Genomic DNA, 26,585 nt, shown 5'->3' on the forward strand with positions numbered 1-26,585 from the left:
CTGGCCCGCTTTGCCACCCCTAGTTAGGAGGGACTTAACGGAAATGATCAATTTGGATACATTTTAAAAAACATAGGGACCAAATTGTTTTTTTTTAAAACCACGGTACTGAATTGAATATTAACCCCTAATATAGGGACAAATAAGGTAATTAAATCATATAATAATATTATATCACTATGAACATATTAATCTTGAAAATGAATTTAAATAGAAAATATTGTAATTTTATTTAACGTAATTTGTTAATAAGAAAATGATGATGAGATTAATTTCGGTTTGAGTAAGGAACTTTCTCGAAAAAGCAAATGGACCATTAGGTCTGTACACATAGTGTCAATTCATTGTCATTTTTTCAGGTCCTTCAACAGTCCATTAAAGTCAACTCATACTTTTCTAGCGGATAAAAAACCTTGGTTCAAAAATGCCTTTACTTTCATGCCTTCTTACAGATTTCTTTATTGTGTTGTCTCCATTGTTGCAGAGTCCTTACTCTGTTAGGGATTTTTTTTATACAGTGCTTTATCACCACAAGCAGATTTTGTTATTTATATTTCTACTTTTATGGTTTTTTGTCGATGGTTATGGTCGACACCGTAAGACCTTTATTTTTCTTTTCGTTTGTCTTTCCAATAATGAACTAGGAACCAAAGTGACTACATGGCTAAGCATGAAGCGGAAAGGTAAGTAAGAGTTTCATCTTTGGTCATAATGCACAAAGGGTTAATAAAGTCTGCAACTTTGACCACATGATTCATTCTCAAATTCATTGTGCATCTGACACATGCCATTTTCTACTCTCTCTAAACTTACACCTAATTTTCTTCCTTCACCGTCTATCTTGCATTTGCTTTTTTTGTTCTATCACCTGATTACCTTACTTGATGAATGTCGCTCTCTATTATTTGTTTCTCACATTTGCTCTGTCTCAGTCACTACTACTTTCATAGGTTTTCCTTCATTTCCATGTTTGACAAATTGAATCCACCGTATATCAACCAACAAGGTAAGATTTTTTTCCTTCTTTTGTACACTTGGGAAAGCAACACTACATTGTTCAATGAAAGTGGTAAGAACTTTGCGATTTTCGATTCTGTTGTTTTATACGTTTTCAGAGTCATTATGGATTGTTATTATTTTAACATTTTGAAACACCACATTACCTTCTGTTGTATGTTGTTTTCCTCACAATGTTGTGCTTAGCATATTCATTTTTCCTAAACTGTGTTCAACCTTATTTATGTAGATTTATCAAATTTTTCCTTTTCCATGATCCTTAGAATTTGCACTTTTTGTAGTCATCAGGGTTTGACCTTGATTCTAAATTTGAAAACCCAATCTTATTAGGTAAAGTTTGTATTCTTGCAATCTGTGTATTATAAATAGATTCCCAAGGCAAGGGTTCCTTTTTTCTGTTAAACAGAAAGACTTTTTTGCAATTATGCAAAACAAACCTACGTAAAGTTTCCATTTTTTTTTGCATACTAGGGTTCTAATATCATTCTATAAATTTTAAAAATCGTCTACTTTATGTTTCATCTTTTTTACATATTGCTTGGACACTCAATTGCTTAACGTGATTGTTTATAGATATATGTCTGTAAGTCTTTTTTGTATACAACCTGATAACTATATACATTTTTTAACTCAATATGGTTTCTCATTCATTCAAAATTGCAAAACTCAATCTTGGTTATGTTTTATCTTTTTTTTTTTCTGACACTGTTACGCTTACCGTATGTATTTTCCCAAAACTATATTAGACCTTTTTAAGTTTTGATTCTTTCAAAAATATTTTCTTTTTCATGAACCTTAAGTATGTATTTTTTGTTTTTATGTATATTTTGTATAAATAAATCATCAATTATTTTTCATGATCTTTAATTTATGTATTTTTTTTGTGATGGACATTTTTGAACTAAAGTCATGTTTATGATTAGGTAAAACTATTTCCAATTGCAAAATTGAAATGGTTTCTTGTGTGGCAATACTCTCATTATGTTTTCTTACTATTCGTAGGCATTTTGAATTTTAAATTGTAAAATTGTTTTTTTTTAAATAATTAAGTAGCACATCTTTTGTATATATAGATGTTGGTATGTTCTTTAGAATCACATTCAGCATCAACATCAGCATTTGCATTATGCATTTTCCTTTTACTTAAAAAGTCACCCTTACAATGTCTTTGTTAAGACAAAATACAAATTCCATCAAAGATGTCAATCTAGAAAATGAAAATTAGATCCTGATAGCAAGGGTCATTCATTTGTGGTTTGTGTCGGACTTCAAGAAAACCAAGTTTTCATTCTCAATGCAAATGGTCATACAAGATAAGGAGGTAAAATATTTTATCATTTCCTTTTTTAATGTTTTCTACCAAATTTTAATATCAATTTTTCTAATCATGGTTAATCTTGGTTGTTCTCTTTCATGTTTTTGTTAGAAGAACACTAATTTATAAATTTTAAAATGATATTTTTGAGGATAAAGTTTATTCCTTCAATTTCTTTAGTGTTGCTACTAATTCAGGATCATATAGAACAACCCGTCACCAATACAAAATTAATTTCCAATTTGGAACTATGGTAATCTGTGCAGGTAAAGATTTGGTGTCATGTGCAATACCTCAGTACACCCCAATGTCTGTGTTAAGAGCCCCTGGTTTTGATACTGACTATTTAGTTGGTAAGTTTACTTATTGTGGTTTGAGTTCAACATATTTGTTTCCATATGTGCTTACATAATTTTGTTCTTCTAGATGTTATTGAAATACTGACCGGTGTAGGCACTGAAAGAGAGCTTAATAGAACAGGCTCATCAACTAAAGCTGACGGGTAAGCTAATATTTCCTAGTACAACCAATCCGAAATGTGTGTTCTTAAAATTTTAATTTTAATTTACAACAGCTTCCGCATGGAGTGTACCTTATTTGGGAATTATGTTGATGAGCTGAATGCATTTCTGTCATCTGGAGAGCTACAAAATGTGGTCATCAATTTGCAATTTGCTAAAGTAAAGATTTTTCACGGTATGTGTACCGACCAGGTCATCGGTTGTGATGATGTGCCTGGCACGTGACCATGTGGGGCGTGCTCAGCAGAACATGTGGACAAGTGATAAACGAATGGTTCAGGAGTGAGCATAGTCACCGAATCATGGAACTGGCGTTCTATAATGAACGTAGCCGGTTGTCGCCGGGTTTGTGTGTCATCGACGTGTTAGATAATGGGAGATCAGGTGGTCTGACGTCGCCGCGAGGAGCACATCGTCGGATCTCCCAATAAACTCAGTTGAAGCTGTTGGAGGCTCAGAAGGGTAAGTTCAAGCGTATAATTTCAGTAAGATGATTGTTGTGCCAACATAGGGCGTGAAGGTCGTGTGGGTTGAAGGGAACAACTTGCCCATCAGCGACAGGATTCCCAGAGTGGACATTCGTTGGTGGGAAGGTTTCCTCAGCTAGAACATGCATGGCGCAGCGTTGAGGAAGGTGCCACTAGCGACAAGCGATATCACAGAGATGGCGCACTTTGCTGCACCCGATACTCGCCTTGTCAGGTGGTGTTCTAGGGCATATTGCGTGCTAGCTTGCTCCTCGAGTAGAGGACTTAGCCACGCAGCTGGTTACTACACAAAAATAACGTTAAAGTTGCCCCAACCCAGATGACGACACGTGTAGGGTTGGATGCTACCTGTTACTCCAACCCAGATGATAACACGTGTAGGGTTGGATGCAATAGAGAAATGACGCTCGGGTTATCCTAGCTCAGATGATGACACGTGTAGGGCTGGGTACTACCTACGACACCAGCCCAGATGGTGACACGTACAGGGTTGGATGAGAGCCACGAGTCCAAAGCGTAACTGCCTGGAGAGAGAAAAAACCTAGTTATAAAGGTAAACTTAACAGAATTTGCAGAGGTACGTTTTTCATTACGGCTCATTGCTAGGGTTGTGTGCACTTTAGTACGGTTCTACAGAGTATATTTTCTCTCAGTTTTTGGGTGTTCGTGCACTGACTTGAGCGTCGGAGCGCCACCGGCCGCAGAGGCGCCACCTTGTGTTTTTCAGGTTCTCAGAGAGGTTATTTGAGGTGTGGACTTGAAGGGCACGTGGTGTCAAGCTGGTGAGGAGGATCGTGACGAGGCAACGCTCTTGCGCTAGGTCAACCGGCAAGATCAGTATGTTAACTCATGAAATTGTAACTTATTTTTTATTATTATTCTATTTAGATTTTTTATTATAACATAATGTATTTTATTTCATTGTAGACAAGGTTTGTCTACAAAACTGCTTGGACTGTACGAAAATAATATATAACATACAATCTAAAGAGGCAACCAAACTTAAGAAAATGTTAGTTTAATACGTACTTTGTCATTCAATACCTCAAAGTTTTGACACATTCTAACCACAAATTTAACATGTGTAGGATGATTGAAACTACAAATTCTCCTACTCAAGGATTGAGTCAGTTGTGTGATTCCAGAAAACAGAATGTTGAGGATGAATTCATCCACTTGATTCCAAGAAACACTATTCAAGGCTTGAAGGATTGCAAGAAGGTATTACTATTGTTTTTTTAGCAACTATTGAAATGGATTATGTATAGTTTAAGTTCAAAAGTTATTTTGGTTTTTAGGAAAGCACTCTTGTTGTTTTTGATGGGAAAAAACGCACGCGCAAGCAACACACAATCACGAATCAACTGCAGAAAAATAAACGACACAAGATTTCACGTGATTCGGTCGCCAACTGCAACCTACATCCACACGGGTAACTATTAGGTTTTCATTCTATCTTGTTGCACACCAATTACAAGTACAATGATCTCTTTAAATAAAGATCAATAGACATAATAAAGGGACACAATGATTAAGTGCACTCATTAAAACATGGTGTCTACTCAGCCCAACCCAATTGGTCCAGACTTCATACCCAACAATCTCCCACTTGAAGTCACGGAACAATGTTCACCTGTGCTTCAACTGTGTACATGGTGTCTTGCCAGCCCAACCCAATTGGTCTTGACTTCATACCCAACAATCTCCCACTTGAAGTCACAGAACAATGTTCACCTGCGCTTCAATTGTGTACATGTACTTCTGTAATCTGTCGATGGATTTCAATATTCCACCTCTAGTTGCCACCAACCTTCTTAATCATTTTGAAGACTTCGTTAAAACTCCCCTGAGTTTCAACACGTCAGTCACTGACCCGTTCTCTGTTCCTACCGGCTCCCACTTACAGGAACTGCCAAATCTTGGAACAACCTGAGAACAAACACTCTCCATATTCAACAAGAAATTTTCTGGAGAAGTTTCAACCGTTGGAATACTATTTCTCCTAAACCACTGTCGTCTAGGAACCTCAGCTGAAGCAGAACCCGTGCTCCCACTGCCACAAGTACCTCTGACTGGTCTACCTGAACCTTTCCATGCTCGTTCATTCTGAATCTAACATGTGGCTCTGGTTTCTCTCTTGTAAAGACAACCCTCTTCTGGCCACGAGATTCTGTGAACCGGACTTTGTTCATCTTCTGAACTGGGATGGTCACCCCCTCAGACATGGTAATCCGACCATATACAACGAACCTCTCTTTCTTCTGCAGGCCATGACAAGATTTCCCTTGACGACCTTCCACTGTTGATTTCCGAACTTCACTTCATGTCCCTGTTCGTCCAACTGCCTAACAAAAATCAAACTTTTCCTCAAGCGTGGAACAACTCTGACATCCTTCACAGTCCAAAAACCAACTGGTGTCTTCAACACTATGTCATTTATGCCCGTAACATCAAGAGTTCTGTTGTCTGCTAGTCTTACCTTTCCAAAGTCTGCAATAACTAGATTCTGCAATTCTTCAGAATTCATGACCCAGGAATCCACACTGCTATCCGCGCAACAGACTAAAAGGTCCTCGTCCGCGAAGTCTTATGTAATGTTGACTTATTTATCATTTGGGCATTGATTCCTGAAATGCCCCACCTCCTTGCAGTTCCAACATGTTACACTTGGGCAATCCCGAGTCTTTGACTAACTCCTTCTTTTATTCTTGCTCCCACTATCTCTGATATTTTTCTTACCTCTGATGACATATAGTGATTCACTAGATAATTCCCCAGAACTCTTTTTTCGGACATCCTCGCCAAGAATGAGATCACAAATCTTCTCAAAAGTGAATCCATCGGATCCCACTGAACTGGTAACTGTTGTAACCGTTCCGGACCAACTGTTACTTCTTTTTTTGCCCAAGTTTCTTCTCTTTTTGTCTAACTCATCAGGCAAAGACAATAACAGTAGTAAAGCTTGAACTTCATCATCGAACTTAATGCCCACTAACGTAAGTCTGGCTAAGATCATATTGATGTGCTCAGTAACTGAACTTGCAAATCCTCAATTTGCATTTTCCACCAACTGAAATTTGTAACATCGAATTTTCAATTCGGAACTTCCCATCACCAATAGACCTTGTCGCAGTCCCCACTGCATTGGTCCTCCGCACCACCACCGTCGCTGGTCACCGCTGTTGTGAAGCAGATCTGGGAGCCTCTCCTTGCAATGCTGTGAAACCCTAAGCCTTGGGATGCTGCTGCAGCCCCTGCGAAACCCTAGCTTTGGGACACTGTTGCTGCCTCTGTGAAACCCTAACTTTGGGACGCTACTGCAACCACAATTTTCACGTCTCGTCAATTAATTTTTGCTGATCGGATCTCTAGTGTGTAAACTAACCAAGGCTCTTGATCCCACTTGATGGGAAAAAACGCATGCGGAAGCAACACACAATCATGAATCAACTGCAGAAAAATAAACGACACAAGATTTAACGTGGTTTGATCGCCAACTGCAACCTACATCCACACAGGCAACTATTATGTTTTCATTCTATCTTGTTGCACACCAATTACAAGTACAATGATCTCTTTAAATAGAGATAAATAGAGATAATAAAGGGATACAATGATTAAGCCCACTCACTAAAGCATGGTGTCTACTCAGCCCAACCCAATTGGTCCAGACTTCATACCCAAAAATTTCCCACTTAAAGTCACGGAACAATGTTCACCTGCGCTTCAATTGTGTACATGGTGTCTTGTCAGGCCAACCCAATTGGTCTTGACTTCATACCCAACAGTTTTAGTTACTATAAAACATATTGTAGCTGATGATGATTGGTGGTACACGACTTGTTTATGCAATAAAGTCGTTTACCTAGATTCGAAAATGTTTTTTGTGAGGAGTGTAACAAACATGTTATGAAAGTTCAACCAAGGTAATTTTATATTGAAAGAATTCTTTTTTCATTATGTTTTATATTAATATCATGTATTATATTATATTTGTTAACCTTTTCTGTATTTTATATTTCAGGTATAAGCTGAAGGTGCGAGTAATTGATGATACAGACTCCACCAATTTTGTTCTTTTTGACAGGGATGCAACTACACTGATCAATAAATCTTTTTTGTCCAACCGCTTGCTGTCGCAGTCGGTTTTCGAAGTTCTCACCGTTCATTTGGAGTTTCTTTGAGTTGCTGAGTTTGTTGGGAAAGGATGAGGACAACGCGGTCTAGTTCAGTCGCGCCGTCAACAGATGAGGATGCTGTGTCCATGACGCAGGTCATGGATATGATGAGGAGGCTGCAGGAGAACGTAGCTGCATCACGTTCTGAACAGAAAAGAATGCATGAGGCACTGGTGGCCTCGCAAGCTAGGAATGAAGAGCTCAACAGGGTCAATGAAGAGCTGCGTAAAGCTCTTCAAGAACGGGAGAAGCGTGCGGTCGGGGACTGTACCGGCCTGTTAGTCAGAAGTGATGACGTGGCGTCGAGCTATTATATAGGCGTGTTGGATGGGACACCTGGCTGGCAGAAGGGAAGGAAGTCGGGGGGCTCGTGTAGTCGCCAATTATTAAGTTGGCGTGCTCCGATCTCCAGCATACCTAAACCGGCGGTCACCGGGTTGAAGATGAAGTCGCCAGATGTGAACCCAGGCGACCAAGTGATTAGAGATCGCCGAAACAAGGACATCGCCAAAGATGAAGGCAGATAGTCATTTCCCAGCTGGCCAGAGGATGAGGTCAGGAGACAGCTTACTTGAACATACACGGTGAAACAGGTAGAGCAGATCATGAAGGCGGCCGACGAGACCACAGGGAAGGTGTATATGAAGGCACCCGAGCTCGCCACTCAGAAGGGATCACGCTCCAGGGCAGCTTTGCGCTCCATGCGTAAGTAACTTAGCCAAAAGCCTGAAGAATAAGAAGTGGCGCCCAAGTCAAGGATGCTCCGGATGATGGCACGTGTACAGCTAGATGCGAGCCACGTGTCCAGATGTGTAACTGCCAGGAGAGAGAAAGTGCCCAGGTATATAAGAGTTTCCAATGAACTTTGAGGTACGCACGCATTTAGATTACTTCTTTACAACTGCGAGAACGAGAGTACGCTGAGAGAGAACTTTGCACGGTTCCTTAGAGTTCTTGAGTTTTTCTCTTAGTAATTGGTGGTTCAGTCACTGACTTGGGCGTCGGAGCGTGATCGGCCGCAGCGGCGCCGTTCTGTCTTTTGCAGGTTCTTGAGGTGGATCGCGGTGAAAGACGTTGGCTAAGACGACGCAGAAGTCGATCCAGGTTTGACGAGGCAAGGCTCCAGCGTTTTGGTCAACAGGCAGGATCATCAGGCGCCCACCGTGGGCCCGTGTAAAACCTGTTCCCATCCACAGCGTGAGTTCTTGGAAATTTCTGCGGTTTCTGTGTGGTTGTGTGCTGGTGCAACCATTTTCCGCCGTTCATCTAAGTTTTGTTCGGTAGTTTCGTGTTTTCCACCGTTCGTTTGAGTCCTTGTTCGGTGAGGTGAGGTTTTTCGCTGCTTACGCGAGTTTCAATCGGTGAGATCTGAGTTTCGCTGCTCGTTTGGATTTTCGTGGAAGAAACGGTGGTTTGTGGTGGAGTCGTGAGTTTCTGCGAAGGTTTGCTATTGAGGTTGTGTTCTTGAAGTTCTTCAGAGTTTTGCGAAGCTCTGACCGATTGATCGCTGAATCGATCGTCGCTGAAGAAGGTGTCATTTGTCGCTCTTTGTGATCTGTCAAGTTTTCATGAGAAAGATGAGAAGCAACCGTTCAAGTCCAGTTGCGCCCGTTGCTGCTGAAGGCGCCATGACTATGGCGCAGATGGTGGAAATCATGCGTTCGCTGCAGGCGAATGTGGAAGCCTCGCGCATAGAGCAGGCAAAAATGCACGAGGACCTGGTCGCCTCTCAGGCCAGGAATGAAGAACTTAGCAGAGTTACTGAGGAATTGCGTCAAGCTCTTCAGGAGCAGCGAGGGCGTCCAGTCGCTGAAGAGGTCGCGCCGTCAACGCCGCCTCGCGTTTTCGCTATGCCTTTCGCTCAGGCGATTACGGACACGCCTATCCCTGCGAGTGTAGTACCCGTGAAAGCTGTTTTCACCGGCGTGGAGGATCCTGAGGCACATCTCACCACGTTCCACACGTAGATGATGCTGTCAGGGGGATCGGATGCCGTGTACTGCAAGATGTTTGTGAGCACACTTCAGGGAATGGTGCTGGAATGGTTTGTGAGCCTGCCTACAGGTCACATAACCAACTTCCAACAGTTTTCGAAGATCTTCGTCGAGCAGTACATAGTGAACAAGGCGCCGCCTAGGGTGTCTTATGATCTGTTCGACATAAGGCAGTACCAGGGAGAGTCCCTCAGGGACTACTTGAATCGTTTTGGGGCGCAGATGGTCCGCTCGCCGGCCATGGACGAAGAGATGCTGGTCTACGCATTCAAGAAGGGCGTGCTGCCGGGACCCTTCTATGAGGCGTTGATTAGGGCTCACCCCACCACGTTTGCTGAGGTTCGGCGACTTGCGGTGGCCCACATCGCCGATGAAAGTGAGGTCGCCGAGAAGAGGGGAAGCGTGGCCCCCGCTAGGCCACGTGCCCAGACCAGGATCCAGCCACAGAGGGTGCTGGAGACAGCGGCGGCCAAGAGGGATCAGAGGACTCGCCACCCTTACGATCCAAGAAAAAACAAGGGTAGAGGCCCGGGGCGCCCTCAACTGGCACGTCGGGAGTACAATCGCCCGCCGAAACATAAGTTCGTGATGGGATTGGCGGATCTGATCGCCATTCCTAATATAGCAGCCAGGCTGAAGACGCCCGAGAAGGTGGGCGACAAGGTGTTGGGACCAAAGCCAGACGCCTGGTGCGAGTTCCACCAGGGCTTTGGCCACACCGTGGACTCATGTTTGGCTTTAGGATACCAGCTCGACGACCTGGTCAAGAGCGGGTTCCTAAATGATTACTTGCTGGATAGAAGGACGGGGGGTGCGTCGAGCTCCCAGCCAGCAGGTGGTGAGAGCCAGCAGCAAGAGATGCCTACCCACAGAGAGATCCACACCATTGCAGGAGGTTTCTCGGGTGGTGGATGCATCGCGTCACAGAGGAAGAGGTATGCGAGGTCTGTGATGACGGTGGACATGTTCGAAGACCACTCGCCGGATGTGGACATTACGTTCACAAAGCAAGATCTTCGGGACATTGTGCCTCACGACAACGACCCTATAGTCATCTCGCTGGTTACGGCGGGAAGGAAGGTCCACAGGGTTCTGGTGGACCAAGGAAGCTCGGCAGACGTGATGTTCTGGCCGACTTTCACGCAGTTGGAGTTTCCCCTTGACCAGCTGAGGCCCTATGGAGGGTGTTTGTATGGTTTCGCTGGCGATCAGGTGGAGGTCAGGGGGTACATTGAGTTGAGAACTACGTTCACGGATGAGGCGGGCTCGAGAACAGAGAAAATCAAGTACCTCGTCGTGAACGCTCCTTCAGCATACAACATTCTGTTGGGAAGACCAACACTCAACAGGATAGGAGCTGTGCCTTCCACCAGGCACATGAAGGTGAAGTTGCCATCGATGGAAGGGGTGGTGATCACCATCAAATCCGACCAAAAAGAAGCAAAGAAGTGCTATGAGAATAGCCTGAAGAACAAGAGGTCCGTGAGTTACGTGACAACCACTCCGCCTCCCGGTGTGAAGCCCAGGCCGACGGTAATAGAGGAGACCGCCGCAAGCGACGTGGCGATGGTGGATGCTGAGTTGAGGGAGGAGAACGCCGGTCGAGAGGAAGAGGCGAGGAACCGCTCCGAAGAAGCGAGGGAGCTGGGAATCGCCAGGGTGGTGATCGCCAGAGAAACCAGACCAAAACCCGTCGAGCAGTGGCTCGAAAGGGAGATCGGGGGAAAGATCTTCAAGCTGGGAAGATCTCTGGAGGCTGAGCTCCAGGACCAGATCGCCAAGGTGATAGATCGGCATCTGGATGCGTTCGCATGGTCCGCTTCGGACATGCCCGGGATCGATCCCGACTTCTTGTGCCATCATTTGGCGATGGACAACCAGGTCAGACCGGTAGGACAGAGGAGAAGGAAGTTCAACGAGGAGAGGAGGCAGGCGATTAGAGACGAAACCCAGAAGCTCCTCGCTGCAGGACATATCAGGGAGGTGCAGTACCCTGAGTGGCTGGCCAACGTCGTGCTGGTAAAGAAGAGCAATGGGAAGTGGCGCATGTGCGTCGACTTCACTGATCTGAACAAGGCCTGCCCAAAGGATTCATATCCTTTGCCAAGTATAGATGCCCTGGTCGACAATGCTGCGGGGTGTAAGTTGCTGAGCTTCCTGGATGCCTTCTTGGGGTACAACCAAATAAAGATGCATCCTAGGGATGAGGAGAAGACCGCCTTCATGACCGAGAGGTCGTGCTACTGCTACAAGGTGATGCCTTTCGGTCTGAAGAACGCCGGGGCCACGTACCAGAGGTTGATGGATGGGGTACTTGCACCGATGCTGGGAAGGAATGTGCAAGCCTACGTGGATGACATGGTCGTGACCTCGCCAGAGAAGAGCAAACACGTTGCGGACTTGGAGGAGTTGTTCACTACGATCGCCAAGTTCAGGTTAAAGCTGAATCCCGAGAAGTGCATCTTTGGCGTGGAGGCTGAGAAGTTCTTGGGTTTCCTCTTAACTGAGAGAGGAATAGAAGCCAACCCTGATAAGTGTGCCGCCATCTTGGCGATGAGGAGCCCGACAACCGTGAAGGAGGTGCAGCAGCTCACGGGTCGGATGGCCGCCCTGTCTCGTTTCGTGTTGGCTAGCGGAGAGAAGGGCCATCCGTATTTCCAGTGTTTAAGGCGGAATAACAAATTTGCCTGGACGAAGGAGTGTGAAGAAGCCTTCGTCAAGCTTAAAGAGTACCTAGCGAGCCCGCCGGTTTTGTGCAAACTGCTGATGGGGACCCCTCTCAGGTTGTATTTTGCTGTGACTGAAAGGGCGGTGAGTGCGGTGCTCGCCCAAGACCAAGATCAAACTCAAAAGCCTATTTATTTTGTCAGCAAGGTGCTGCAAGGCCCCGAAGTAAGATATCAGGCCTTGGAGAAAGCTGCACTGGCAGTGGTTTTTTCGGCGAGAAGGTTACGCCACTATTTCCACAGCTTCACAATACTGGTGATGACTGACTTGCCCATCCAGAAGGTCCTGAAGAAGCCCGACGTCGCCGGGAGGATGGTGAAGTGGGCGGTGGAGCTGTCGGAGTTCGATATTAAGTATGAGCCCCGAGGTCCGATTAAGGGGCAGATTTTCGCAGATTTCGTGGTCGAGCTCTCGTCAGAAGCAACACGAGTTGAGGGGGATGACTTTCGTTGGGTGCTTTCAGTGGACGGATGGTCGAACCAGCAGGGTAGCGGTGCTGGAGTCATCTTGGAAGGGCCCAACGGCGTGCTGATTGAACAGTCCCTGAGGTTTGTTTTCAAAGCCAGCAACAACCAAGCAGAGTATGAGGCGCTGATCGCCGGAATCTTGCTGGCCAAGGAGATGGGAGCTAGGGTGTTAATGGCTAAGAGTGACTCGCTGTTGGTCACGGGACAAGTAACAGGCGAGTTCCAGGCTAAAGATCTACAAATGGCGGCTTACCTGGAGTATGTACAGGAATTGAAGAGTTCCTTTGTCTCCTTTGAAGTGGTGCATGTGCCCAGAGAGCAGAATGTCCGAGCTGACTTGCTAGCCAAGCTCGCCAGTTCGGGCAAGGGGGGTAGGCAGAGGACGGTGATTCAAGAAACTCTGAAGACGCCTAGAGCATTTGTGGCAGATCACCTGGTTCTTCAGATAAGCAAATCGACGGAGAAAGCGGCGAGGAGTCACAGGTCTTTGACTCAGGAGACCTTGAGGTCGCCCAGAATAAGAGCGTGTCGGGGAGAGAAGGTGAACATGACGCAGGTCTGCACGACCCATGAGCCAGACACCTGGGTAACACAGTACAAGCGATGCCTGGCGGATGGCCTTCTCCCGCTGGATCCGACGGAGGCCAGGAAGATAAAGAAGAACTCCAGCAAGTTCACGATGATTGATGGCGAGCTGTATGGGTTTGGGTTCACACACCCACTCCTGGAATGTGTGCACGGAGAAAAATGTACAAGAATCATGGCCGAGCTCCATGAAGGGATTTGCAGAAGCCACGTCGGCGGTCGAGCTCTGGCTGCAAGGACTCTCCGTGCAGGTTACTACTGGCCAACAATGAGAGAAGACTGCCAGAAGTACGCGTAGTGTTGCAAGCAATGTCAGCAGCACGCCGATTGGCACAAGGCGCCTCCCGAGGAGTTGAAGTCGATTTACAGCCCTTGGCCGTTTCATACATGGGGGATCGACATTCTGGGACCCTTTCCATTGGCGATCAGGCAGATGAAGTACTTGGTGGTGGCGATTGAATATTTCACCAAGTGGATCGAAGCAGAACCAGTGGCCCAGATCACCGCGCACAAGATCGAGAGCTTTGTGTGGAAGAACATCGTGTGCCGGTTTGGTGTGCCCAAGCGCCTGGTGTCAGATAACGGAACCCAGTTCGCAAGTCACCTGTTGAAGAAGCTGTGCGAGGGGGTGGGAATTCAACAAGTGTTTGCATCTGTCGAGCACCCTCAAACGAATGGCCAAGTAGAGTCAGCCAATCGGGTATTGCTGAGAGGTTTGAAGAGAAGGCTAGAGAAAGCCAAAGGAAGTTGGGCTGAGGAGGTACCCCGTATAGTCTGGGCGTACCACACCACTGAGCAGTCAGGAACCCATGAGACCCCGTTTAGCCTGGTCTATGGATGCCACGCAATGATTCCAGTGGAGATCCAGGAGAGCTCGCCGAGATTCCAGAACTTTGTAGCGGAAGACTCGAATGAGGAAAGAAGGCTGAATCTGGATTTGCTGGATGAGGTCAGGGAGGAGGCGAGAGTGAAGGCTGAGGCGGTAAAAAGAAGGATCGAACGAAGGTATAACTCGAAGGTGATGCCAAGGCAGTTCAGAGAAGGCGACCTGGTGATGAGGAAGGCCCACCAGTACGAGATGGAGAACAAGCTGTCGCCTAAGTGAACGGGATCGTTCAGAATAACCGAGGCGCTCGGGAACGGCGCCTACCGCTTAGAAACGTTGGAAGGAGGGGCGATCCCTCGCACCTGGAACGCCACGCACCTCAAGTTATATTACAGTTAAGAGCTTTGTAAGTAAAAACAAACACGAAGAGTTTGCAAGCTTTCTGTTAAAACAGTTTGAAAAGGGGCACTCTTTTTTCCCTAAGAAGGGTTTTTAATGAGGCCACCCAATAAAGAAGGGTTTTCGAAGTTCAAGGTGTTTTAGATTGCATGCTTGTTGTTATTGCAAGAGTTTTTGAAAAAGAAAGACCTTGTCACCCAAAAGTGACTTAAGGCGAGTTTTGAAGTTATGTCGCATGCTTTCTGAAGAATTTCTAAGTCCCCATCGTCTTTCGGCGATTGGCGGCATCAGTTAAAGTTTAAAGTCCTCATCGTCTTTCGGCGATCGGAGGCACCAGTTAAAAGACCTCAACGCCCTCGCGTGTCCTGGGGCGAGAAAGGGATAAAGACCTCCTCGCCGTCGAGCGAGTGCAGGCGAGAAAGAGTAAATAGTCCTCAGTGCTTCCAGAGGAGAGAAGATGTAGCCTCTGGGCAATGTAGAGGCACCAGTAAAAAGTCCTCAGTGCTTCCGGGGGAGAGAAGATGTAGCCCCTGGGGCAATGTAGAGGCACGAGTTAAAGACCTTCTCGCCGATGAGCGAGTTCAGGCGAGTTAAAGACCTTCTCGCCGATGAGCGAGTTCAGGCGAGTTAAAGACCTTCTCGCCGTCGAGCGAGTTCAGGCAAGATAAAATCCTTCTCGTCTCAAACGAGTTCAGGTACGGTGTGGAGGGTGGAAGAAGTTTAAAGGATAGCTAAGGTAGGTTCGAAGAGAACACTTAGCTATCCAGCTCACTGTCCCGAAAGTCAGGGAAAGTAGAGAAGGATCCGAAAGGCGCCTCTACCCCCAGATGAGGGAACAAGGGCAAAGCTATGAAGGCGAGAGGAAGCTGGTATCGCCAAGAATCTTTGGCGACCAGAAGAAATTCAAGCAATAGCAAGAGTTAAGGCCCGTTTTGATAAGGCAGGTCGGGTAAGCTATGTTTTAAACTATTAGTTGGGTTGAAGCTCGTTGTTTGGAAAGCGGTTCTGCGCTAAGGTTCATTATCTTAAAGGTTCACAAGTTCTTAGAAGACTATCATTCGAAAGTCGGTAGTTTGAAGCAGTTATTGAACAGTCGCGCTCACAGAATTGCTAAGTCAATTTCGTTTAAAGCGATTTATACAAGAAGAAATAAGGGAGATTATATAAAGAAGCAGGAAATGTCATAACACAGTGGCATCAGTTTAAATTACAGGTACCAAAGGGGAAAAAATTATTACAAGTAGTTGTGTAAGAGAAAGACAGATGAATAAGTGATGGAGGGAAACAGCTAGTCTTCAGAGGGAACGATCTTCCCATCCACCACTTCATTGTTTAGCGACACCATGGAAAGGTCCAGATCGGGGTACTGGCAGGCGAATTGCTCCAGGGCGGCGTCAAACCCAGCAGCGAGGATTTGGGCAGAGCTCAGCTCGAGTTCTTCAATTTGCTTCTTGAGCCCCTCGGTCTGTTGTTTTAATTCTTCAGCCCTCTCACGAGCTTGAAGAAGGTCTTCAGTAATCCTCTTGTTTTCCGCCTGCGCCTGGACCATCTCTGCGGCGATCCCTTCATTCTCCTTTTTGGCCTCAGCAAGCTTAGCCATGGTGTCATCTCTCTCTTTTTCAGTTTTCCCCAAGAGGACCTCCCGATCTACGGACCTCTTCTCAAGGCTTTCTACCTTGGCGGCATCTGCTTTGATCGACGCCTCCAGGTCAGCCACCTTGAGATGATAGGGGACCGGTTTGCTCTCCAGCTCAATTTTCTCTTGAGCTAAGAGGTGCACCCTATGGCGTAGATCGGTGGCCTCCTTGCGCGCCACCCGCAGCTCGGTGCTCATAGCATCCTCCACTCGCGAATGGTCGATCTCCGCCAGCATAAGGTTGCAGGACAACTTCTCCGCCTCGATCCTTATTAGGCGATTCTCCTCTTGGAGCACGGAGATGTCGTCCTGGAGTTTCTTGCTGGAACTCTCCACAGCTTTTGATATGATGGAGGGGAGATCCTCTGCCATCATTTTGAGTTTTGCTGAGAAGGGTTCCTACATCCCTTTGACCACAAGGGAAAGGTTTGCTCGCGGAAGCGCTGGGGGAGCCTGGTGCTGGTTCTCGCCACCACCTTCTTGAATTGGTTGGTGAGTGTGAGCTTCTTGGCGTGGTGGTGACGAGGGGGACTCGGTGATGATGATGGGTGAGTTGTGAGCACCTTCATCCCCACCTGCCGTAGCTTCGGCGATTGAGGCGGTTGAAGGGGGACCCCCTCCAGCAGATACAAATGGCGTGGAGGCGCTCGGGGGGTTCTCCATGAAGTTGGGCTCAGCAGCCTCAACCACGGGAAATGCAGCCGCCAAAGGAACTGCTTGAACCGGCGGTGTTGCAGTTGGGGGAGAAGGAGGTGTTGGAAGGGGAGCTGGTGGTGAGGACGGTGTTGATGTAGGAGGAGGAGGTGGAGCAGGTGGTGAAGAAGGCGCCACCCTTCTTCTTTTGGTGATGAGGCCATCTTCAGTTGCCTCATCGTCTTCTTCTTCATCCTCATGGACCACCTGAGGGGTTTTCCTCTTTGGCTTCCTGAGGATGAGTTTCTAGCGTTGTTGGGCGGGCAAGGCTTTTGAAGGGGCTGGACCTTGAGGGGGCGATCTGCCCTGAGCAGCGGCGATCTCCACCACTGAGTTGGGCACAGTCTGGGAGCCCGACGCCAACCCATGAGCTCGGGCGAGCGCCCTCAATTCAGCTAGTTTGCCTTTGCCCAGCATGAGATCTGCACAATGAGAAAGTATACAGGTTAGCTCAAAGACGAAGATAAATACATGGGTAAATATGCAGATGAGACAAACAAGTGACGCAGAAAATAAAGGCCAAGTCTATTGCGCAACAGATAAGACACCCAGCAACAGATAACAGAGGTGCAGCACGAGGCAATAACTTAGATATTAAGGTAAGCTCTAACCTATGCGAGCCTCGAGTTGGCCTTCGAAGAACTCGAAGGAGATGATCGCAGAGGTGAGGAAGGTGATGTTGGCGTCTGCCACGCTCTTCCAGAAGAGGCACAGGTCCTTGTCCAAAACGCCCATGTTGTCGGGGCTCCTTGGCTTTCTGAAGCTTCCCTTGGAGTCTTTATTTCCCTTGTTTACCCAGTACAAGGGAAAGCCGTCAAGCAGCGAAGCGTCCTGGTCGTTTTGGCGCACTTGGATGAATTTTCCTTTCCAATCCTTATAAGATTGCTGGAAGATAGAGAGGATCGACCTCCCAGCAATCCCGTTCAGACTCACCCAAAGGCGATCTCCTGGATGCTTAGCTTCAAAAAGGAAAAGGAAAACGTCCACTGATGCTGGCAGTCCCAAGTGTGCGCATACGATCTGGAACGCCCTTACAAACGCCCAGCTGTTGGGGTGAAGCTGGGCAGGGGCGATGTTGAGCTCAGTTAACAACTCTCGCTCGAAACGAGTAAAGGGAAGTTGGAGCTTCACTTTCTTGAAAAGCGTCGCGTAGAGGAAGCAGAACGACTCGCCGTTGCTCGCTTTGTCGTAAGCACAGATTGGCTCATCAGGATGGCAAGGCAGCACAACCATTTTACTGTCGTGCTCCTTGTGAAATGAAAGATCCGACTGGTCCCCTTTCCTTAGTCGGAGCACCGCCAACGCAAAGTTTATTGAAGAAGTTTCTTTCAGCAGAGCCGAGCTGGCCCAGGGGTAAAGCTTCTTATAGTCTGGAGTAGGGATGGAGGCTCCTCCGGCGACCGGTGGAGTAGCCTGAGCCAGGTCGGGGCGAGAGGTTGCAGGCCACTCAGCCTGGGAAGAGGGAGCACCAGGTGCTTGCGATGGGTTATGCGCTTGTGATGGAGGGTTTTGTGACGAAGGGGGAGGATTCGCGGTTATCTTTGTACGAACCATTGCGGGAACTGTAAAGGAAAAAGTAAAAGAGAGGTGAGCGAAGGTTGCAGAGGTTGATCTGATTGTGAATGAAGGACGAAAAACGAACGAACGAAAGTTCGTTGTGATAGAAGAAATGGAAGGCGAAACCCTAAGTTGCGAAAAAGGGGAAGAAGAAGAAACAACCCACAGCGTATGCACCAGGCAGTTAATGGATGATTCGAATCGGTTAAAATGCAGCAAATATCAACAGAAGAAGTAAAGGGAGTACCTTTTGATTATCAGACGAACGCTGAAGGAAGTTGGGGATTCAGAGAGTTGAAGAGCGTCGTGGGTTTTGCAGAAGAAACTCAGAGCGTTTGAGAAAGGCAAAGAGATGATGAAACAGTAGAAATGAAATGGGTTTAAGGGTTTTTAAAACGGTTTTTTGGAAGCGTAAACGACAGCTAAAGATGACCGTTGATGAAGCCACGTGTCGAGCGATTGGAACGGTGTTTGGTGGAGCGTCAGGGAAGCAGAAAGTACGAACATTTGGAATTCTGCGCCAGTGCCACGTAGATCGGTAGTGACGTGACTTTTTTAGTCTTTTCGCTGGACAAGTCTTCGCTTAAGACTGGGGGGCTTGTGTACCGCCCTGGTAGTCGGAAGTGATGACGTGGCGTCGAGCTATTATATAGGCGTGTTGGATGGGACACCTGGCTGGCAGAAGGGAAGGAAGTCGGGGGGCTTGTGTAGTCGCCAGTTATTAAGTTGGCGTGCTCCGATCTCCAGCATACCTAAACCGGCGGTCACCGGGTTGAAGATGAAGTCGCCAGATGTGAACCCAGGCGACCAAGTGATTAGAGATCGCCGAAACAAGGACATCGCCAAAGATGAAGGCAGATAGTCATTTCCCAGCTGGCCAGAGGATGAGGTCGGGAGACAGCTTACTTGAACATACACGGTGAAGCAGGTAGAGCAGATCATGAAGGCGGCCGGCGAGACCACAGGGAAGGTGTATATGAAGGCACCCGAGCTCGCCACTCAGAAGAGATCACGCTCCAGGGCAGCTTTGCGCTCCATGCGTAAGTAACTTAGCCAAAAGCCTGAAGAATAAGAAGTGGCGCCCAAGTCAAGGATGCTCCGGATGATGGCACGTGTACAGCTAGATGCGAGCCACGTGTCCAGATGTGTAACTGCCAGGAGAGAGAAAGTGCCCAGGTATATAAGAGTTTGCAATGAACTTTGAGGTACGCACGCGTTTAGATTACTTCTTTACAACTGCGAGAACGAGAGTACGCTGAGAGAGAACTTTGCACGGTTCCTTAGAGTTCTTGAGTTTCTCTCTTAGTAATTGGTGGTTCAGTCGCTGACTTGGGCGTCGGAGCGTGATCGGCCGCAGCGGCGCCGTTCTGTCTTTTGCAGGTTCTTGAGGTGGATCGCGGTGAAGGACGGAGGCTAACACGGCGCAGAAGTCGATCCAGGTTTGACGAGGCAAGGCTCCAGCGTTTTGGTCAACAGGCAGGATCAGGGACAAATCTGCACCCCCATCACCACCGCGCAGCTTTCCCATGCCATTTTCTTAAGATATCATGGACTCGGTGGTCCCGGCCAATACGGTGGCGGTGAAGGCGTATTTCACCGGTGTGGAGGACCCTGAGGCTCATCTCACGGCGTTTCACACCCAGATGATGCTGTTAGGGGGGTCGAACGCGGTCTACTGTAAGGTGTTCATGAGCACTCTTAGTGGAACAGCGCTAGACTGGTTCGTCAGTTTACCTACTGGCCACATTACCACATTTCAACAGTTTTCCAAGATGTTTGTTAAGCAGTATATAGTGAACAAGGCACCACCATTGGTGTCTTACGACCTGTTCGACGTGAGGCAGTACCAAGGGGAGTCCCTGAAGGATTTCCTGAACAGATTCGGAGCTCAGATAGTCCGCTTGCCAGGTAAAGACGAGGAAATGTTTGTGCATGCCTTCAAGAAGGGTGTGTTGCCCGGACCCTTTAGTGAATCGCTTATCAGGAGTCACCCCGCCACGTTTGCTGAAATCCAGCGACTTGTCGTGGCTCACATCGTCGCTGAAAGCGAAGTCTCTGAGAAAAGGGGAAACGTGGCCCCAGCTAAGCCGCGCGCCCAGGCAGGGATCCAGCCGTAGAGGGTAATGGAGGCAGCGGCGAGGAAGAGGGACCAAAGGATGCGTCATCCTTATGACCCTAAGAAGAATAAGGGGAAGGGGCCGGGGCGGCCCAGAGAGACTAATCGCTCGCCAAGGTATGAGTTCGTAATGGGGTTGGCCGATCTGATCGCCATCCCGAATATTGCTGCCAGGCTCAAGGTGCCTGAGAAGACAACGAAAAAGGTTTTGGGTCCAAAACCAGACGTGTGGTGTGAGTTCCACAAGAGCTTTGGCCACTCTATCAACTCGTGTTTGGCTTTGCGATACCAACTCGCCGAGTTGGTCAAGTGTGGATTCTTGAAAGATTACTTGCTGGAAAAGCAAGCGGGCCAATCAACAGGTCCCCAACCGGTGGGCAATGAAGTACAGCAGCACGAGGTGCCCATTCACGGTGAGATCCACACCATAGTTGGTGGATTCTCAGGTGGAGGGTGTACTGCATCGCAGCGCAAGAAGTACGCAAGGTCGGTGATGTCGGTGGAAGTTTTTGTGGATCACTCACCCAACGTGGACATCACATTCACCAAAGGAGACCTTAGGGACGTTGTGCCTCACGACAACGACCCTATTGTGATCTCGCTTGTCACGGCGGGGAGGACTGTTCACAGGGTGCTGGTCGACCAAGGGAGCTCGGCAGATGTGATGTTTTGGCCGACTTTTGAAAGGTTACAACTATCCCCCGATCAATTGAGGCCATATGGGGGCTGCTTGTACGTTTTCGCCGGCGATCAAGTGGAGGTCAGGGGGTATATTGAGTTAAGGACGATGTTCACAGATGGTTTGGCCTCACGAACAGAGAAGATCAGGTGTCTTGTCATGAACGCTCCGTCGGCATACAACATACTGTTGGGAAGGCCAACGCTCAACAGGACAGGAGCTGTGCCTTCAACAAGGCACATGAAGGTTAAACTACCGTCTATGGAAGGTTTGATCATCACCATCTGTTCTGACCAAAAGGAGGCGAAGAAGAGCTATGAAAACAGCCTCAAGAACAAGAGATCTGTATGCCACGTAACCACAACGCCGCCCTCTGGCGTGGAGCCTGCACAAGATAACCGGCGAGTTGCGGATACGGTGTTGGAGGTGGCCGTCGAGGGCGATGTGCCGATGGAGGATATCGAGACGAGGTCCGAGGGCGCCGCCCGGGTGGAGGGAGAAAGAAGCTGCCCGATGACCGCTAGGGAGACAGGTATCGCGAGGGCGGTGATCGCCAACGAGAAGAAGCCTCAGCTGGTGGAGGAATGGCTTGAGAGGAAGATCAATAGCAAGACGTTCAAATTGGGAAAAGCCTTAGACAGCGAGACACAATACCAAATTGCCAAGGTGATAAGTAGACACCTGGATGCATTTGCTTGGTCCACTTCAGACATGCCGGGAATCGACCCCGATTTTTTGTGCCATCGCTTAGCAATGGATTCCCAAGTCAGGCCCGTCTGCCAAAGAAGGAGAAAGTTCAACAAGGAAAAGAGGCAGGTGATCAAGGACGAGACGCAGAAACTCCTTGCAGCAGGCCACATCAGGGAGGTCCAGTACCCAGAATGGCTCGCCAACGTCGTTCTGGTCAAGAAGAGTAGCGGGAAATGGCGGATGTGTGTTGATTTCACAGAACTGAATAAGGCTTGTCCAAAGGATTCTTATCCTTTGCCAAGTATAGACGCCCTGGTAGACAGTGCATCAGGGTGCAAGTTGCTCAGTTTTCTGGATGCCTTCTCAGGATACAACCAAATCAAAATGCACCCCATGGATGAAGAAAAGACCGCCTTCATGATGGAAAGGTCATGCTATTGCTATAAGGTGATGCCCTTCAGGCTGAAGAATGCAGGGGCCACGTACCAAAGGCTAATGGACAAGGTGCTCGCCCCTACGCTCGGGAGGAATGTGCAGGCATATGTTGGCGACATGGTCGTGACATCCCTGGAAGAGAGCGGGCACGTCGCCGATCTAGAAGAATTGTTCGTTACGATAGCCAGGTACAAGCTGAAACTTAATCCTGAGAAGTGTATTTTCGGCGTAGAGGCAGGGAAATTTCTAGGATTTCTCCTGTCGGAGAGGGGAATCAAGGCCAACCCCGACAAATGTGCCGCCATTTTGGCGATGAGGAGCCCTGCCACTGTGAAGGAGGTGCAGCAGCTCACGGGGCGGATGGCCGCCCTGTCCCGATTCGTATCAGCCAGTGGAGAGAAGGGCCACCCATACTTCCAGTGCATGAAGAGGAATAACAGGTTTGCCTGGACGAAGGAGTGTGAAGAAGCCTTCATAAAGCTCAAAGAATACTTGGCGAGCCCGCCAGTTCTATGCAAACCCCAAGCAGCAACGCCACTCAGGCTGTATTTTGCCATAACTGACAGGGCAATAAGCACGGTGTTCGTCCAGGATCAAGATCAGGTCCAGAAACCCATCTATTTTGTTAGCAAGGTGCTGCAAGGCCCAGAAGTGAGGTATCAGGCCTTAGAAAAGGCGGCGCTGGCGGTTGTATTTTCGGCGAGGAGGTTGCGCCATTACTTCCAGAGCTTTACGGTGTTGGTAATGACTGACTTACCCATCCAGAAGGTTTTGAAGAAACCGGATGTAGCTGGGAGGATGGTGAAGTGGACGGTGGAACTGTCGGAATTCGACATCAAGTATGAGCCCCGGGGACCGATCAAGGGGCAAATCTTCGCCGATTTTGTGGTCGAGCTGTCTTCCGGAACAGCGCAAAACGCCAAGGATGACTTTCGTTGGGTGCTCTTGGTGGATGGGTCGTCTAACCATCTTGGTAGCGGGGCTGGGGTTATTTTGGAGGGACCCAACGGGTTGTTGATAGAGCAATCACTGAGGTTCGCTTTTAAAGCAAGCAACAATCAAGCAGTGTATGAGGCTTTGATCGCCGGTATTCTGTTGGCAAAGGAGATGGGGGCAAAGGTGTTGATGGCCAAAAGTGATTCGCTGTTGGTCACTGGGCAGGTAACTGGTGAGTTCCAAGCCAAAGATCTGCAGATGGCAGCCTACCTGGAGTACGTGCAAGAGTTAAGGAGATCTTTTGTTTTGTTTGAAGTGGTGCACGTGCCAAGAGAGCAGAATGCCCGAGTTGACTTGCTAGCCAAGCTCGCCAGTTCGGGCAAGGGGGGCAGACAAAGGACCGTTATTCAAGAAACTTTGAAGACCCCTCGGGCTTTTGTCGCAGATCACCAGGTCCTTCACGTTTCCAGATCGATGGAAAGGACGACAAGGAGCCATAAATCTCTAACACAGGAGACCTTGAGGACGCCGAGGGTCAGAGCGCGCCCAGCGGAAGAGGTAAAATCGATGCAAGTTTGCGCTATCCACGAACCAGACACGTGGATAACGCCATACCAGCGCTACTTGGTAGATGGCGTGCTCCCAATGGACTCAACAGAGGCCAGAAAGATAAAGAAGAGCTCCAGCAAGTTTACCCTCATCGACGGTGAGCTGTACGGGTTCGGATTTACACACCCTCTTCTTGTATGCGTACACGGAGAGAAGTGCACGAGAATTATGGCCGAGCTCCATGAAGGGATTTGTGGGAGCCACATTGGAGGTCGAGCTCTGGCGACAAGGACTGTCCGTGCAGGTTATTACTGGCCCACAATGAGGGAAGATTGCAAGAGATATTCCCAATGTTGCAAGCAATGCAAGCAGCACGCCGATTGGCACAAGGCGCCCCCAGAAGAGTTAAAGTCAATCTACAGCCCCTGGTCGTTCCACACATGGGGAATCGACATTCTGGGGCCCTTCCCGTTGGCCATCAGGCAAATGAAGTATTTGGTTATGGCGATCGAATACTTCACGAAATGGATTGAGGCAGAACCAGTAGCCCAGATCACTGCGTGTACCGACCAGGTCATCGGGTACGATGACGTGGACAAGAGAGAGGTAGGTGGTCGAGAAGTCAACTTGGTCGCCGTATGTAAAGGCGGCGTGCTCTACCACTAAGTAAACGGTTATCGCCGAGATGTGTCACCGCCAAGATAGGATCATCGCCCATCGCCTAAGCAAGACATCGCCTAAAGAATCAACTTGCATGACGAAAGCATTTCACAGAGAGGGGGCCCACACGAGGGAATAACCCTAAGTTGGGCAGCGACGCTGTGGGTCCCTGTATACAGAATAAATGATCAAGTCAAAGAAGCACGTGGTAATGCCCACGTGCTCGTTGAAGATACCCAGGGAAAGCTGCATGCATGACACGTGTCCAACTAGGGGATTCGAACAGAATGATAGCGCGATAAATACGGCATTCAAGTTAGAGCCCAAGGGGCCATAAGGTTATACATTGTACTCCAAGAATAAGGGAAGTCCATGGGCCAGATACGCTAAGATCCTAAAGATAGCGGCGCAAGGACCTTCTCCAAGGAACCCTAGATGATGGCATGCAACGCAGAGGTAAACCCTAGTTTTCACCTATATATAGGGCACGAATAAGCCTTAAAGAGGGACGTTTTTTTTTTTCAGTTCACAGTTGCATGAGTTTTAACCTAGTTTTCATAAAATTACTCAGAGTAGTAACCTCTAGTTGTCTTTGACGGCGCATCCGCTGAGAGTACAAGACAATTAGGGCAACACAGCTAAATCACACAGTTTCAGTCATTGAGATAGTTATACAGTTTCTAGTTACTTTGGTGTTTCTCGCTAGCTGACTTGATCGTCGGAGTGCAAACGGCCGCGAGGGCGCCCCTTTGTTCTTCTTTTTCAGGTACTGACAGACGAAGCAAAACGAAGGTACCCTAGCTCATTAGAACAAGCCACGCATAAAGACGACCCAGTCAACCGGCCGGAACATCTGGCGCCCACCGTGGGGCCGATATAAACATCGGTTCCACCACACAAGCTTTCAGTTTGAGATTTTCAGCACTCAGATAAGTTGAGAGGATCCCTGAAGAGCCATGGCCACTCGACCAGCACGCGGTAGGAGTGAAGAGATGACCCTACAGCAGCTCATGGGGATGGTGCACGGGCTACAAGATGCAGTGGCCGCCTCGAAAGTAGAACAGGAACGCATGCAGGCGGACCTCACAGCTTCTCAAGTAAGAAGCGAGGAACTCCATCGCACCAACGAGGAGTTACGTCATAGATGGCGGGGCAGAGACGAACCGGAGGCTACATCCCCACCCAGGGAATTCACAACACCGTTTTCACAAGCAATCTTGGAGACAACAATTCCCAACACGTTCACAGGACCCAGAGCGACGTTCACAGGAACGGAGGACCCCGAAGCGCACCTCACGGCGTTCCACACACAGATGTTACTGGTAGGTGGATCGGACGCTGCTAAGTGCAAGCTTTTCATGAGCACCCTGACAGGAATGGCCATTGACTGGTTCATCAGCCTCCCAGAGGGCCACGTCACGTCCTTCGCCCAACTTTCGAAACTATTTAGAGAACAGTACCTAGCCAACAAAACTCCCGCCCCGGTCTCGTACGACCTTTTCGACGTCAAGCAGTTTCAAGGCGAAACCCTAAAGGAATACATAAGCCGTTTCGGGGCACAGGTGGTAAAAGTAGGTACCAAGGAGGAACCCATGATTGTGTACGCGTTCAAGAAGGGAGTGCACCCCGGATCTTTCAGCAAGACGCTTAACCGCAGTCGCCCCAAAACTTTCGCTGAAATAAGGCGACAGGCGGTGGAACATATTGCCTCAGAAGGTGAAACGTACGAAAAATCTACAACCACTATGCCGGCTCGCCCCAAGGCACAGATACGAACGCAACCCATTCGGGTTCACCAAGCGTCACAGAGAGGACTGTCACAGAGAGGAAACACTTCGACAGGAAACGCGCCTACGAGCCACGAAGGGCTCAATTCAAGAGTCGGGTAGAGGAAGGGAGAGAAGTACGCAAACCGCCAAGACACAGTTTCGTGATGGAACTCAAAGATCTGATTGCGATACCCAGCATAGCCGACAGGTTGAGGCCGCCGATCAAAGCTGACAAGGTACTAGGGCCTCGCAAGGAGTCGTGGTGCGAATTCCACGAAGCATTCGACCACCATATCAACAACTGTCTGGCACTTGGCTATCAGTTGGATGAGCTCGTTAAGAGCGGTT

General features: G+C 48.2%; 1 protein-coding gene across 1 annotated transcript; it reads left to right on the forward strand.

Annotated features, from left to right (window-relative positions):
* Positions 1–660: 660 nt before the first annotated feature.
* LOC137822120 (uncharacterized) lies at positions 661–3,078 on the forward strand. Its single transcript, XM_068627022.2, has 5 exons — positions 661–683; positions 951–1,006; positions 2,599–2,685; positions 2,759–2,834; positions 2,907–3,078. The coding sequence occupies exons 1-5, from the start codon at positions 661–663 to the stop codon at positions 3,076–3,078; spliced, it is 414 nt and encodes a 137-aa protein (XP_068483123.2).
* The last annotated feature ends 23,507 nt before the right edge of the window (positions 3,079–26,585 follow it).

Source organism: Phaseolus vulgaris, chromosome 9 (assembly GCF_051622355.1).
Source record: "Phaseolus vulgaris cultivar YP4 chromosome 9, ASM5162235v1, whole genome shotgun sequence".
NCBI classification, from domain to species: domain Eukaryota; kingdom Viridiplantae; phylum Streptophyta; class Magnoliopsida; order Fabales; family Fabaceae; genus Phaseolus; species Phaseolus vulgaris.